The sequence below is a fragment of the Haplochromis burtoni genome, unplaced genomic scaffold, assembly GCF_018398535.1.
Source record: "Haplochromis burtoni strain Fernald_Lab_line unplaced genomic scaffold, NCSU_Asbu1 Contig_145, whole genome shotgun sequence".
Lineage (NCBI taxonomy): Eukaryota > Metazoa > Chordata > Actinopteri > Cichliformes > Cichlidae > Haplochromis > Haplochromis burtoni.
In genome coordinates this window covers 388,378-402,384 of record NW_024582506.1, presented here as the reverse complement: position 1 = coordinate 402,384, position 14,007 = coordinate 388,378, and the positions used below count along the sequence as shown (strand labels likewise).

The 14,007-nt window shown below is 41.4% G+C and overlaps 1 protein-coding gene across 1 annotated transcript; it reads right to left on the bottom strand.

Annotated features, from left to right (window-relative positions):
* Window positions 1–1,600: 1,600 nt before the first annotated feature.
* On the bottom strand, window positions 1,601–10,279 carry LOC102293196 (protein disulfide isomerase family A, member 3). Its single transcript, XM_005931641.3, has 13 exons — window positions 9,952–10,279; window positions 8,805–8,883; window positions 8,571–8,688; window positions 8,001–8,108; window positions 7,697–7,826; window positions 7,466–7,582; window positions 6,100–6,225; window positions 5,612–5,791; window positions 3,981–4,089; window positions 2,993–3,121; window positions 2,688–2,767; window positions 1,966–2,023; window positions 1,601–1,885 (listed from the first exon to the last, which is right to left on the bottom strand). The coding sequence occupies exons 1-13, from the start codon at window positions 10,083–10,085 to the stop codon at window positions 1,775–1,777; spliced, it is 1,479 nt and encodes a 492-aa protein (XP_005931703.1). The 5' UTR covers window positions 10,086–10,279; the 3' UTR covers window positions 1,601–1,774.
* Window positions 10,280–14,007: the final 3,728 nt, after the last annotated feature.

Below are 14,007 nucleotides of genomic sequence, written 5' to 3'. Positions count from 1 at the left end.
GCTTGGCACTTTTGAAATCAAACACTAGCCGGTAACATTTCAGAAAAAAAACTGAAGCTTATGTAAAAAGAGTTTGCATGTGACTAAATTCAGCTGGAAATTCCACGTATTTAAACACAGTTTGTCTCTCAGTTTGATTATAAAAAGAAAAACCCCAGCGAGCCGCAGAAAGTCGCGTTAAAAATAAGACAACGCCCCTTGAGATCGATTACAAGCATAAACGACGTATTTCTGAACGCTGACAAACACGAGAACAGAAATGAATTGAGAAAAAGAGTAAAAATATCTTACGTTACCTTCTGAAACAGCACGTGTAGGGTCTGAACATGCCCGGACAAATCGCCTCTACTCTTTAATCCCATTGGTTCAATCTCTTCTTCTTTAGTTTACTCAGACAAACTCACATGCGGAGTCGCCGCCTATTGGTTGGGTGCGTACACATGCTTTGTCTAATAGTAAACTTTGTTTGATGATGTAAAACATGTAAGCGTGACAAATATGAAAATAAATAAATACACAAGAAAAGTCTGAGAATCCATCAGCGTCTTCATTTCATCCAGAGACTCTGGGTTTTTGCTATTTGCAGCAACATCAGCAATCAGTTTTGTATGGGACTGTAGCTGCTCTCTGATCTCATCTTGTAGGTTATATACAGTCCGTAATTCGGACCGCTGCCAAAAACACATGAAAAAAAGAATACAGATTTTAGCATTAGCTACCTGTAATATAGCCTAAGGGTTTGGAAATGTCCCATTAACAAAACACCTCCCTTTCTTTGCACTCAGTGGAGAGGTACTAAAATAAATCTCATGTGAATCCCACATTATTAATTGTAGGACTATAAATGTCCCCAGTTACAAAAATGTGGTGGCATTTTAGCTTCTAATCAAGGTTAACATCTAGATTTCCAACATGTGAACTGTTCCCCTCCCCCCCTCAAAAAATAAGCTACAGATCAGTAAATATCAGAAAAATGATGTAGATGCACTGATTATTTGGCTTATATTTATATATTTTGTGATTGGGATAACTTTCTCCAGCCCAAGAGAGGCTGGTTTAATGATATTTAAAGGCAAATATAACCAAATAACTCAAATTTGTTTTTGAAGATGTTACACACACACACGCATATCTTGCTTAAGTCTCAGTTTCACTACAGATACATCAGTTGTTCACATTTAGCCACCAAATATTAATTTCCAATTAAAATGATCAACTATGTCTAAGTGTGTGCCAAACAAGCGTTTGAGTTGATAGAAAAGACTTCAGAGTTCATTTTGGTTTTGTGGGCCTTTTTATTTCACAATCCTTCCAAATGTACAAAATCAAAGGCATGTTACAAAAAAAAAAAAAAAAAAAAAAAAAAAAAAAAAAAAAAAAGAAAAAGAAAATTTCACCATTACCGTGATTCCCCTTTGATGACAACAAGAAACTAAAGCGACAGATGACAGACTGTATCAAACCAAAGTGCATCAGCCTGAGGTGTAGTAGACAGACCAGGGGAAATAGAAATCTCATGTTTTAAAAAAAGTCATCCCATCTTCCCTAAAAATTGGTTTGTTTTGAAATATTGGGCAGACCCTGGCCAAAACCTCTCCACCTTCCACAGCATTCCCAGTGCAATGAGGACCTAAAGGAAGGGCCACGTCTTTGACTTCAGACCATTCTGTAGTTCACTAAGAGAGGAATATAATTTAGTTCTTTTTCTTCCCCAATCCTCCTGTTGTGGTGGTGGAGGTAGGGAGGGGTGCTGCTGAGTTCCTGTTTGGAGCTTTTATAGCTCTGACTTCTTCTTCTTCTTTTTCTTGGACTCCTCCTGCATCACCAGCGGGTTTGAGGCCTCCCTCTTCAGGTAGGAGATGAAGTCACTCACCTCGCGACCTCCCTGCAGCGAAAGCAGAGGGTTCATCAGCAAAGCACAGACATCACTTTGCCGCTGTGAATGGCACTTTAACAGACACTCACCTCATATTTCTTTGGGCTCAACTTGTGTCCAGCTGGAGAAAAGTAGATTGTAGGGAATCTAGGAGAGGTTGAGGACAAAAATTATGATTTCATGTATCAAACTGCACAGGTAATCACACATGCATGTTAACCCGAGTTCCTTCACCTTTCCCCAAAGTCAAGCTTCTCACATAGCTCACAGCTAATCATAATCAGTCTGTAATTAAGCTTCAGGATGTCTGCAGTTTCATGTGCAGTGTTCTGCCCCCCCTTTTATCAGTGATGAAGATACATAGCCGAGAGAATACAGGAACAGTCTCCAAGTTATGTTGAAGGGAACATACTGTATGCTCTGTCACCATGGCAGACAGATATGGTCTTTAAATTCACTCTAATGTCACATACAGGACTCAGCGTGAAGCCTATGGCTGACCCAAATTGTACACCTTCACATGGTACAAGAATGTCCTGACTGTTCCGCTTAAAGAAAATCTGCAATATTGCAAAATTCTGTCCCACGTTCCTCATCCCTCTTTTTTTTGGTAAAATTAAAAAGGTATTCTAGCTGCTTTGACTGCTACTAAAGAGTTTAACAATTCACCACACTCAGCTGCTCACTTTCACTGATGCTGCTTATCTTGAACTGTCCACAGCATGAAGTTGGGGGGAACCATAAACCTTTATTTTAATTAAATTAAAAACAGCCCAAGCCTTATCGTCACATTAAATGACTCGGCACTCACCCGCTGACTTCATATGGAGATGGCACATCATTGGCTGTGGCGTCCATTTTGGCAATGACAACGTTGGGATCATCGGCCAGCTTTAGAAACAAACAGGGCAAATTGTTAAGTCTTTCCAAGACAATTCACTAAACCTTAACATCCACACGTTAGACTAGTCTACAGGCTGGGTGATGCAGGCCAGAAAAAAGCAAGCTAATCCAGGAGGTCACATGACTTAAAGTTCTGGATAAGTTACTTAAGAACATGTTATTGTTTTAATGCGAAAGATCTGAACTAGCAGCAGTTCAGGATCGCTCCCTCACCTTCTCTCCCAGCTCTGTGTATTTGGGCTCCAGGTTTTTGCAGTGCCCGCACCACGGAGCGTAGAATTCAATCAGCACATCTTTGCTGTCATCGTTAACGATGGAGTCGAAGTTTTCAGCCACCACAACCTGAAGAGACATTGCAGGTATTAGAGCTGGTTCTGTACTGCAGCCATTTTTCCACCTGAAGTACCCAGAACTTCCTCCACTCAAAGGCTATTGTCTGTTTCTACTAATGTGCTGATGCATGCTCAGTAATCCAGATGAGGTAAGATGATGAAATCATTGCTTCCAAATAAACAGAATGATCTTTCTGGTTTTTGAAAACATTTTTACCTCTGATTCACTACTTTTGTACCTCACCAGAATTGCAGTCTCATTGATCCATTTAATTTTTTTTTTTTTTTTTTAAGCCATTTTGCCAATTTGTTCTGCTGTTCCCAATCGAGAGTGCTGGGTTCCACGGTTAGGAATAATCTGACTGATAGCTCCTGCAGTGGACAAACGGCCTTAGGCTTTATGGCAACAGTAAAACTTAATCTCCGTTAAAGCTGTCAAAACATGACGTGAGAGTGTGAAAGGAAGGGGGTGGGGGGTGTTGTAGACCGATTATACGAGTTGTGATTATGCGTTGTCACTGAATTAAGCAGAGTATCCAGGATAATTGCACATCCTCACGCTGCATTTATACACATCCACGGCTGAAATCTTTCAAATGAGATGTAGCTACTAAAAAAGAAAGTTGACTTGAAGGCAGTTCACCTCAGACTGGACAAACTAGGCAACTGCACTAAACCTCAGCATGACAATCATTTCTTAAATGAGTCAAAGCTACTTCAGCCGAGGCAGAGAATAAACATTTGCAGCTGTAAATGATTATAGGTCCCCTTTAGCCTTAATGTACGTTTAAAAGCATAAAGCATGTCCATGATACACAAAGAAAGTGTTTAGTACAAATCTTACAAGTGTCAGAAAAAATTGATCTCACCTTAACAGGTCCATCGTTGTTCTCTGGGATGGGTTCTGATTTGAGATAGCGCTTCAGCTTGCCATCAAAGTAGTCCTGCAAGAAACGCTCCAGAGCTTTTCCATCACGACTGTTGAAAGACATTCAACGAGTCAGTAAAGTCACAATTCTCCTTGAGCTGGAAGTCATTAACTAGGCACCGTTCTTTTAGCAAGCGCCTCATCTACCAATTAGTTTCTTAGGCAACCGAGGTGGAAATCAGACACTATGGGTATCATTTAGGTTTTATCTGATACCGGTGCTTAAAGAATGGAGAACACAAAATTGGTCCAAAAACCTCTCATGTTCAGCTGGTTTTTTGTAAAAAGATAACAATGTTAGCCTTTTCTGCAGCTATGGGGCATATATGGTATCACTCTTGGCTGGAAGCAGTGCTTAAACAATGGAAAAAACACAAACTTTGTCCAAAAACCTCTCATGTTTACTGTTTTCCACTTTTTCTTTGGTCATTTTAGCCTTTTTGGCCAGGGTGAAGGGAGTATCTGCCATCAAACAAGAAGACAGCCGCATGTAGCTATGATGATGTTTGCTAGTTCACCTTACATGCATTAATGTAATAACGTGGTTAGCCTACTCAACGTAAATTACACACGAACAACATTAAGCTACTCGACGCCAGAGAAGAACGGCTGCTGCTGCCATCATCATCCTCATCATTTCTGCTACACTGGCAGGGCTAGGGGCCAGGACTCTACTCTTCGGGTTTTTGGGGGATGTTGCAAACTCCGGGTCCGATAGCAGCACCCACCCGCAGTAGATGTGCACGGTGTGAGTCTCGCAGCAAGCTATCAAATACGGCGCATTTCTCGGCTTTTAAAAAACGCTATGCGTCGCCAGGTGTTTCATCGGATTTGAGGTGTTACCTCCTTTGACAGTATCACAGTATCATCTTAAAGCACTTGTTGCAGGCTGCTGAGTTTGCATATTTTGCTGTGAAGTACAGCCAGACTTTTGACCGCTTCGCCTTGGGCATTTTTAATCTGTAGCTCTGCTCTAAAAGAACGTACGTGACCTCCCGCCTACTATCCTCGGAAACGTAAAATGATTGGCTAGAATCTAAAGTGTATCACAGCTCAGGAAAAAAAAAAGCACTGAAATAAAGCACCGAAATGTGCGCTGCTTTTCCGTCTGGTTACTACCGGTACCCATCCCTAATCACCACATTTATACATTTTGTGATAAGGCGAGTTGTGCAATAAATACTGTGATATCACCTTTTCTTAAATATAAATTTTAAAGTTTAAACTTTGTCAATATCAGTTTTATCCAATAAGGTCAATTTCTTACTTCAGATATGCTGCAAATGAAACCGAGCTTAAACACAGTCCCCAAATGCTACCATCTGTAACTGAATGGGGGTCAAATTGGCAATTACATGCAGTCTTGTTCATTATATTCCCAGATTACTCCATTTATTTCATAACATATTTGGTGTCCAGTTTTTATACAGTTTTGCCACACCATCACAAAACTACACTGTTTAGAGTTATACTCTATGTAGCAAGGGTTCTATTAAATCCAACTAGCAACTTGTGACATGATGTGTGTGTGCACTGGTGGGGAATTGTGTTGAAAAGTTGTCCTGGACTTACGAGAACTCCTCAGCCATGGTGTATTTGTCTCCTTTGGCGGTGCGGATGGCCACCACAGGCAGTTCGCCACTGGGATTCAGGCCAAACTCAGACAACTCGTGGCTGAACATGTTCTTGTTAGCTACAGCAAAGTTCAGCTTCTTGCCCTGATCCAGGAAGCCCTTTGCCACCTTCATCACCCTGAAAGATGCCAAGATGGTTTTTAATCATGCTGCCAAAAACAAAGATAATACTGTGGAGGATTAAATTAAGGTATTAAAAAAACAGAAAGATCTGGTCTCATTTTCGTTTCTTAGCATGTGGCTAACTGCCAAAGGGGAGGTGCATGGTCTTGTACTAACAGAAAACAAAACTTATGATATTCAAGATCGATCTGAGAATCAGCCATCTCTGCACAGTGCAGATTTAAAGTCTGCAGGGAAACGGCAGCTTCAGAAACAGAAAAACACCACAAACCTTAAATGAGCTTTTCCCCCCCAAACACCTACCTGTTCCTCCAATAGTTGGAGCCTTTAGGGTTTTTCTCATAGTCAACATCATAATAAGCCACCAGAAGGTCCTTCCCTTTCAGCTGGTCCTTGTTGTTGTCATTCATGTGGGGACAGAATCCAAAGCTGAGAAAAACAAAGAACACACACAAAAAAACAAAAAAAAACAAAAACAAAGTAGAGCTTTGAGTTTAGCCTCCAAATCTGTGATGCTGAAGCAAAATGAAATAACAAATAAATAGGAGTATCCTGCATTGTGTGCACATGGGCTTGGGTTAAAAAACAAAAAACAAAAACACTACATGTGTAGACTGGTTATAGCAGGAGCACTTGTAAACCACGCGGAGGAGATAAGCAAACAACTGCTCTCTGCAGGTGCGTCAAATGTCAAAGTTATTACCCAAAATAAAACCCATATCAAGTCCCTATTATCTGTTACGCTGTTGCAGTGGTGGAGGTGCATATCTGAACACCAGCTTGCGCTAAACCACTTTCAGGTGCATTCTTTTCTTCTCTCTGATGTCAGTTTAAGTGGATACCCTTAAACCTTTCTCAGGTTTCTGCAGCTACACCCACCTGCAGTTCAAACTCTGCAAGGAGAGCCAATCACAAAAAGGCTTGCTTAAAAGGGAGACCAACTGAATCTGCTTGTGTCAGACAGAACTGAAATAAAGGAGATCTAGATCCCCAGATAGGATAATTAAAGCCCATTTTGAAATGTGAATCATGCAAAGCTACTCTAGTACCAAAATCCAATAGTATATATAAAGCTAGAACGAGCATGATTTCCCTTTAAATATTCAAACTGAAGGGACAGTTCAAACATATTTAAAAAACCATTAAAAAAAAAACAAAGTTTTATGTTAATGAGCTTCAGAATTATACAAATAAAACCATGTTTGGGGGGGGGGGGGGGGGCAACAAAACATATCTGCCTGGATCATCTGCATGTACTTTATAAAGTGGGTTGAGGTCAAACTCACACTCTGAATATAAACAAGATCTCAAACAGCAGAGTTTCCATCTTAGCTGATCCCCTTCAAGACTGATTACACAACGGGTCACAAAATCATTTTTTCCTTTAACTGAAGATTCAATTATCTACTGGTTTTATTACACTTTGAGGCCAATTTACTATGAAGTAATATTTATTCAGTGCCAAACTCTTTGCTACTGCCAGAACTGAACTGTGTCCCGAGAGGACAACTGCCTACCAAACAAGATCCTGTTGGCACTGGGCCAAACTTGTAAATATGTACCTTTGAATGAAAATTGACTTCGTATTTAATCCTAAACAGATCAACTATTTATAGACTGATTATTTTGATGCCTCTACAAAGTGTCTCTTCTAAAAAGCAGGACTCACATGTTGTCCTGGATGAATCTCTTGATTTTGTTGCTGGTGTATTTATCCTCACTGAATTTGACCGAGCTGTCTTCAAACTTGTTGTTGAGTTGGGGTGGACGGAACAAAACGACTCCCCTGTAAGCCGAGAGAGAAATATTTCACTAACAGCAGATACAAAGGTGAGACCAAATGTGCAATAGTGTTATTTTTAAATGGTTTGGTGAGAGATGTCTAAAGAGATCTACTCACTCTCCCTCAATGTCATGGCTTTTGAGGAGAGCCTCAGAGTTTGTGTGGGCGAAGCGGTAGTTGTCCCTCAAGGCGCTCGCTGCCCTCAGGAACTCAGCCTGTTCTTGGCTCTTGTCATCAGCAAAGAATCCTGGGAAGGAATGGTCAGTCAGACCAGGATTCAATATCAGCAGCAAAAAGCGGCAATAGTGTCTGAACAAAAAGTGAGTAACATAAAATACCCTAAACTTTAAATTATGAAGAATGTTACTAGTGAAGAGCTTTAAAAAGACCTTTAGAAAAGTTTCCTTAACTAGATGCTTACCAACAACACTTGCATCTTGATCTGCAAGAAACTTTTCTAGGTCTGCGTCATCCTTGAGCACCACAGAAGCTGGACCAGCCTGCTTCTTCAGGAAGCCGACAATCCCATCTGCAAACAGAAGTAGTGAGGTGAGAAGGATGCAAAAAGACAACAAAGAGCCACAGGACCAGTCGCCTGCTCATTTGTACACCGATTTAAGATGCAAACAAACTGAATGAGTGGGTGATGTGGCAAAGAGATCAATTCACATCTCCTGTGGTAGAAAACTTGCTGGTTTTATCTTGAAAGTTCAGCTTAACAGAGTACGAACGTTATGCTCTTTTGTATACGAGGTTCCATTTGTATGAATTTTATGTTGAAAATTCCGTCACTGTTAGCCATGTCTTGTTCCTTTACCTTTAAAGCTGGTGTTGTGGAAAACTCTGTATCCTTTAGTTACCTCTCCACATAGCCCTCATCCCACTAAGGATATCATTTTCACATATAAAGAATTCCTCCAAGAGGCAGATCGAACGCCAAGTTAAACCTAACTCTCAGATCTTCCAGTGCTAAAAGACATGAGGGCAATACCTGCAGTTCTGGGACCATCATAGGGACCAGATTCATCGCCATCCCTGAAGATCTTGAGGGTTGGGTAGCCACTGACGCCATATTTGCTGCATATGTTGCTGTTGGCAGTGCAGTCAACCTAAGCAGAAAAGCAAATTATTCTCACTTTTCGATGAGACACAGAGCACTGCAGTTCAGAGTGCAGAGAAGCCACACTGAAGTGGACAAAGTTAAGTGATCTGTGTTGTGCAGTACCTTGGCCAGTGAGACGATGCCTTTCAAACGTGTGGCTGCTGCCTCGTACTCAGGTGCCAAACGTTTACAATGGCCACACCTAAAGTCAGAAGATATGGATTAGTCAAACAAGCAAAAAAACAAAAACAAAAAACTTTAGGGCCTAGCCAGATGAAGACCTCAAGTCTTCCTAGTGGAATCTGATGATGCAACCTAACTATGTTTGAATAAATGGAAACAGGTGTAAGTACAAGCAAAAACATGAAAAATGTACTGAAGATTTAATTAGCCACATATTGTTACAGCTGTGCTTCATGTTTTCTCAGGTACCTATATAAAAGTTGTCCTTAATATAAGACAGACCATTATTATAATATTGCTTGAGTTTTCTGTAGGTCGAAAACCCAAAGGTTTAGATTATATTGAGAAAATAAAACCAAGACTAAATATTAAATCTTCATAAAAATTTGTGAATATTTGCCTTTTTCAAACAATTACAGAGTTTGAAAAGACAGCAGACCAGACAGCAGAAAATGTACTCGTTAGTGCTTTATTATAAGCGAATACTGTAACATTTTTTATTTTATTCAAGTTTAGCACAAGGGTACACGTCACATTTCTTCTGGGCCAATCCCAGGTGGACACCAAAACTTTCCTGGCCAATCAGAAGGTTACAACAATGAATGGACACACCCCCAACTTCCTCAGCCTCATTCGCACATAATTTTTTTTTTTTTTTTTTAAAAACCGGAAACTAAGCGGAGTTAAAATACGACTAGTTAGTCACTGTTTAAGGTAACATTTTCAGTGTGCCACTAAACTGCAGCACCTCTTAAAATGCGACGTAAAATAAAACGCAAAACACATAGCGAATTAGCCTGTGCCTTTCGACTAATAGCTAACATGCTAATGCCTGGTCCTACGCCAAGAAGCGAGCGAATTTGACAGTTCTGCCTCCATTAAAGTTAGCAACAAACAGCGATGCAGTTTGCACAATTAATTGCACGTTTCCGACCAAACGAAATTCCCCACTGACATCCACGATATTGAGAGTTCTGCAAGTGGGTACCGCTCAACTGTTAACCGCAAAGAGAGTAAGCTAGGATTCGCGTTTTTCACTTATGCAAATTTCTCTGATACTTCGGAGAAAACATGTGACAAGACTCACCAAGGGGCAAAGAACTCCACGAGAATTAGCTCATGGTCTCCGATCCTGCTTTCGAAATCGTCATCCGTGTACTCAAGCACATCACTGGCTCGAGAGAACCCGGCGAGAGCGGCCAAAAAGATGAGTCTCAACATCGCACACGGCGCTTACTGAGTCCTTTAGTTACACAGAACGGTTTTAGGATGCAGATGGGGTCTGTAGAAGCGCCCCTCTTCAGCTGTGCTGCAAGGGGAAAGCCAAGGATGCGAGCTCCTCAGACAAGGCCAAGCGCAGACTGGTCGATAGAGAAAGAGAAAGGAATGGAGGCGGTGTAGCCCTTCACACAGGCTGCGAAAACTCTCATAACCACAGTGTGGCAGCCTCTCATTGGTTCATTTACACAGTCACTCTGCCTCGATTATCCAATCAGAAGGAGGCAAATAAGACCTCATCGTCTCCAATCAGGAATGGGCAATCATGGCTTTTTAATGTCAACACAGCGACCTGTCCAGGATGTACCCTGCCTCTTTCTCTATGACAGGTGGGAAAGGCTTCAGTCTCCCGTGCCCCCGAACTAGTTAAAGCAAGGGTGTTAAACACAAGGCAGGGACAGAATCGACCCGGCGAAGACCCTAACCCAGGGGTCGGCATCCCTAGGCACGCGTGCCACAGTTGGCACGCGAAGGGTTAACTGATGGCACGACCATAGCTGGACTGGCCATCCGGCATACTGGGCATTTGCTCGGTGGCCCGGTGACTTTTTTTTTCTTTGTAACGGTATAAACAATGAAAGGTGGTGGATTGGCCAGATGCTGGTCGGTGTGTAAAAATAACTCAGTTATTTGGTGGTGGCTATGCGGTGCTTCCTCAGATTCAGTAAATTAGCAACGTGGTGGAGGCCAGCAGGTGGATGAGAGAAAGGGGAGGCAGGAGGAGAGCCCCGAGGCAGCCGCCGGCCGAGTGTCAGGTGAACTGAACTTCAGGTAAGAAGTTATGACCTGCAGTCTATCTGGGTCAGATTTCGTTGTGCTGACTTTTTACAGTCAGTTACAATAACTCATACTGCGTACTAGCTAGCATGACGGAGTTTCTATACAGCTGGGTGGGTGCTTTGATGTTACTGATGTTGAACTTTATTTAATTCATCAAGGTTAGTTAGTAGAGTTGCCAACCGTCCCGTAAAAGACGGAATCGTCCCGACATCAGAGGAAATATTACGCGTTTTGTGTTGAGTGAAAAGGGACAGTTTGTCCCGGACTTCAGCTAGAATGGAAAGAGACACAAAGCTCATCAGAGCTGAACAGGTGATGGAGAAACAGGTTTACCTTTTAGGTGACATGAATGAGTTGAAGGGAAGTTATGAACTGTTTCTGAGAGACAAATAACACCAGGATCCTTTTTTAGTAGCTGACAGCTGGTAACTGTGCAGGGGCGGGTCTAGCAAAGTTTTGCCAGGGGGCCAGGTAGGGCATTAACAGGGAAAGGGGGCACAAAGAAATACTTTCTTATTTCTCATTTAAAATGTCTAGCTTTTATTAAATAATTATCTGAAGCTTACAACCAAAGTTTTTATCTGACGTAAAATGTATAGAAATCATACATATAACATCGAAGCAGCTGGAATCCACAGCTGTGCGTGTTCATGGAGCTGCATTTTCACCTGCTGGACATCACTACCTGACAAGTTTAACTGTCTTCAGAACATTGCAGAGGCCTTATTGACAGTATTTGGCTCTACATATCTGTGTGAGCAGATTTTCTCTCACATGAGTGTCCTCAGGTAGCCGTCTGAATGCTGGACACTTGGAGACCTGTGTCTCTGAGTGGGAGACCAGAGATCAGAGTGTATTAACAGACATGCCATTATTTTTCTTATCATTGTTGTGAGGACACCATAAATATCATTTGCATTTTCTGTTGTACAGTTCATTTGCTGTTATGGAGTACTTGTTATGGATAAAGTGTCTTTTTTTTGTTTCAAAATAGCTGATAACTATTCGCTGATAGCTGCCAACATCTGCGAACAAATATAATTCTATAAAGTGGTTCTATATAGTGTGTAACCGTTAATATAGAGCGTTATTAAATTTATTGCTAATGCAAACATATGGCACACTGACCTCTGAGGAAATTTTAGATGGCACTCCTCATCAGAAAGGTTGCCTAACCCTGCCCTAACCCATTGGATGGCTTTGGAAAATGAGAGAGGAGGGATAGATTTTGGACTTCTCCTGTGTTTTTATAGGTTTTATAGCGTTTCGTACTGATTAAGACCGCCACCATTGCCATCCATACTACACCAGTTTAGTAGTGGTAATAAATAAAGAATACCAATTAAATACAGTTTTTAAAAATCTATCTACAATAGAAATGTTGGGGGGGGGGGGGGGGTTATAATAGTTTGAATGAACAGTGTATGCGAGAAATAATTTAAAAATAAATACTGAAATGACCAAAAAAAAGTCAGACTATTTAACTGGTGGGAAAGGTAGATTTGAGAGTAGATTTTAAAAGCAGCTTAAAGTCATGTGATTTATGTATTATCTGTAATATATAGGGTGGCATACTAGAAATGTTATCAACCTTTCACACATTTTCACTCCTTTGTAGAAATGCTGGCTGTACCCCACCAGGAATAGCAATTTGAAAAACTGGTGGCTTTACTGCTATTTTCAAACTGCTTTAATGTTTCCTAAGGTCACTTTGAAAAACTCTGCTAGGCGATTAAAAACACTATTCCTTTGTCCTTTGTTGATGGAGTGCGATGGACATCAAAATCTACCATGCTGCTCCAAAATATTCAATATGGTGCTTCAAAGGACATAAGATATGTATGAGTCATGTCCTTTTCAAACTCATCAAACAACTGTAATTTATGAACATTTCTGTCTCACTAGAAAAAAAAATCAGCACAGGATAAAGGTTGTTATTCAGAACTGTGTGCTAATTTAATTTACAGTAATCCTTCTCTCCGAGTGGACCCGAACCATGCCAGAAAAGTACTTATGCAGCAATCACATAACCAGTGTCAATGAGGAGGACACTGTCTTTGGAGTGAATGAGCTTATGAGATCAAGCTTCAGAAAGTATTCTTCTTCTTTCTTTGGCACTCAGAAGAGGTCATTCATCATCTTGTGCAGCTACACTATGGACAGAAGTATAACCTGTTAATCATTGAATTCAGGTGCTTGCAGTCCTATTGCCACAGATGTACAAAACCAAACACCCTTTCCATGCAGTCTGGCTTTACAAACATTTGTAAACAATCACTCATTCTACAGAGCTCCTCGATATTTCATGAACAGCTGTAAGTGGCATAATTTCAGAGTGGAAGTGTTGAGGAACCACAGCAACTCATCCACAGAGCACCAGGGCAAGGAAAGTCACAGAGTGGGCTCGACAAGTGCTGATTCACATAGTGTGTAAAGGTCAGCAATAGCTCCGCTGACCCAATAACTGCAGAGCTCCAGTGCTATCACCACTCACTATTTGTGTTGATGGCATTAACATCAGAACAAAGCGTGTGCGCCAAGTGCTTCATGGGTGGTTCAGGGCTCCCATGGCCGAGAAACACCTGTAGGTGTAATGTGGAGGTGGCTCAGTACTTTTGTCCATAGGGTGTAGTTTTAGAGTAATGACTACACTCGGAAGTTGCAAAATATGGGTCAAAGATCTTGTGCGCTCACAGTCCATTACCCCAGGGTGTGGTGAGGTCATTGATCCACTTGTGCACCAGATGCAAAAAGGGGCATCGGAGAGTATCCACTGGTTTTTGAAATCATAGTTCAGTCATGTAGCAGATTTATTCAGGCCACCAAACTTTTCATTAGTCTTGAAAGGGCCCCATTCTGACTCAAAGCACTCTACACTACAAGCCACTTGTAAGCACTCATTGGTACAGCACTTCCCGAGGTACAGAACCTACTGTATGCCAGGTCCAAAGCCAGTTTAGTATCAATTAACTTAATGTGCATGACTGTGGACTCTGAGAGCAGGCCCGAGTACCTAGAGGAAAGCCATACAGGCACACAGGGCACATGCAAACTCAATCCCAGCTATCCAGGAGATTCAAACTAA

What these genes read in the sequence shown, in the direction of transcription:
- LOC102293196 (XM_005931641.3), bottom strand. Translation starts at nt 10,085, where the DNA reads ATGTTGAGACTCATCTTTTTGGCCGCTCTCGCCGGGTTCTCTCGAGCC. An exon ending in TGATGGTCCCAGAACTGCAG is followed by an intron (nt 8,109 to 8,570) that starts GTATTGCCCTCA and finishes TTCTGTTTGCAG; the next exon opens with ATGGGATTGTCGGCTTCCTG. An exon ending in AGATTCATCCAGGACAACAT is followed by an intron (nt 6,226 to 7,465) that starts GTGAGTCCTGCT and finishes TGTTTTTCTCAG; the next exon opens with CTTTGGATTCTGTCCCCACA.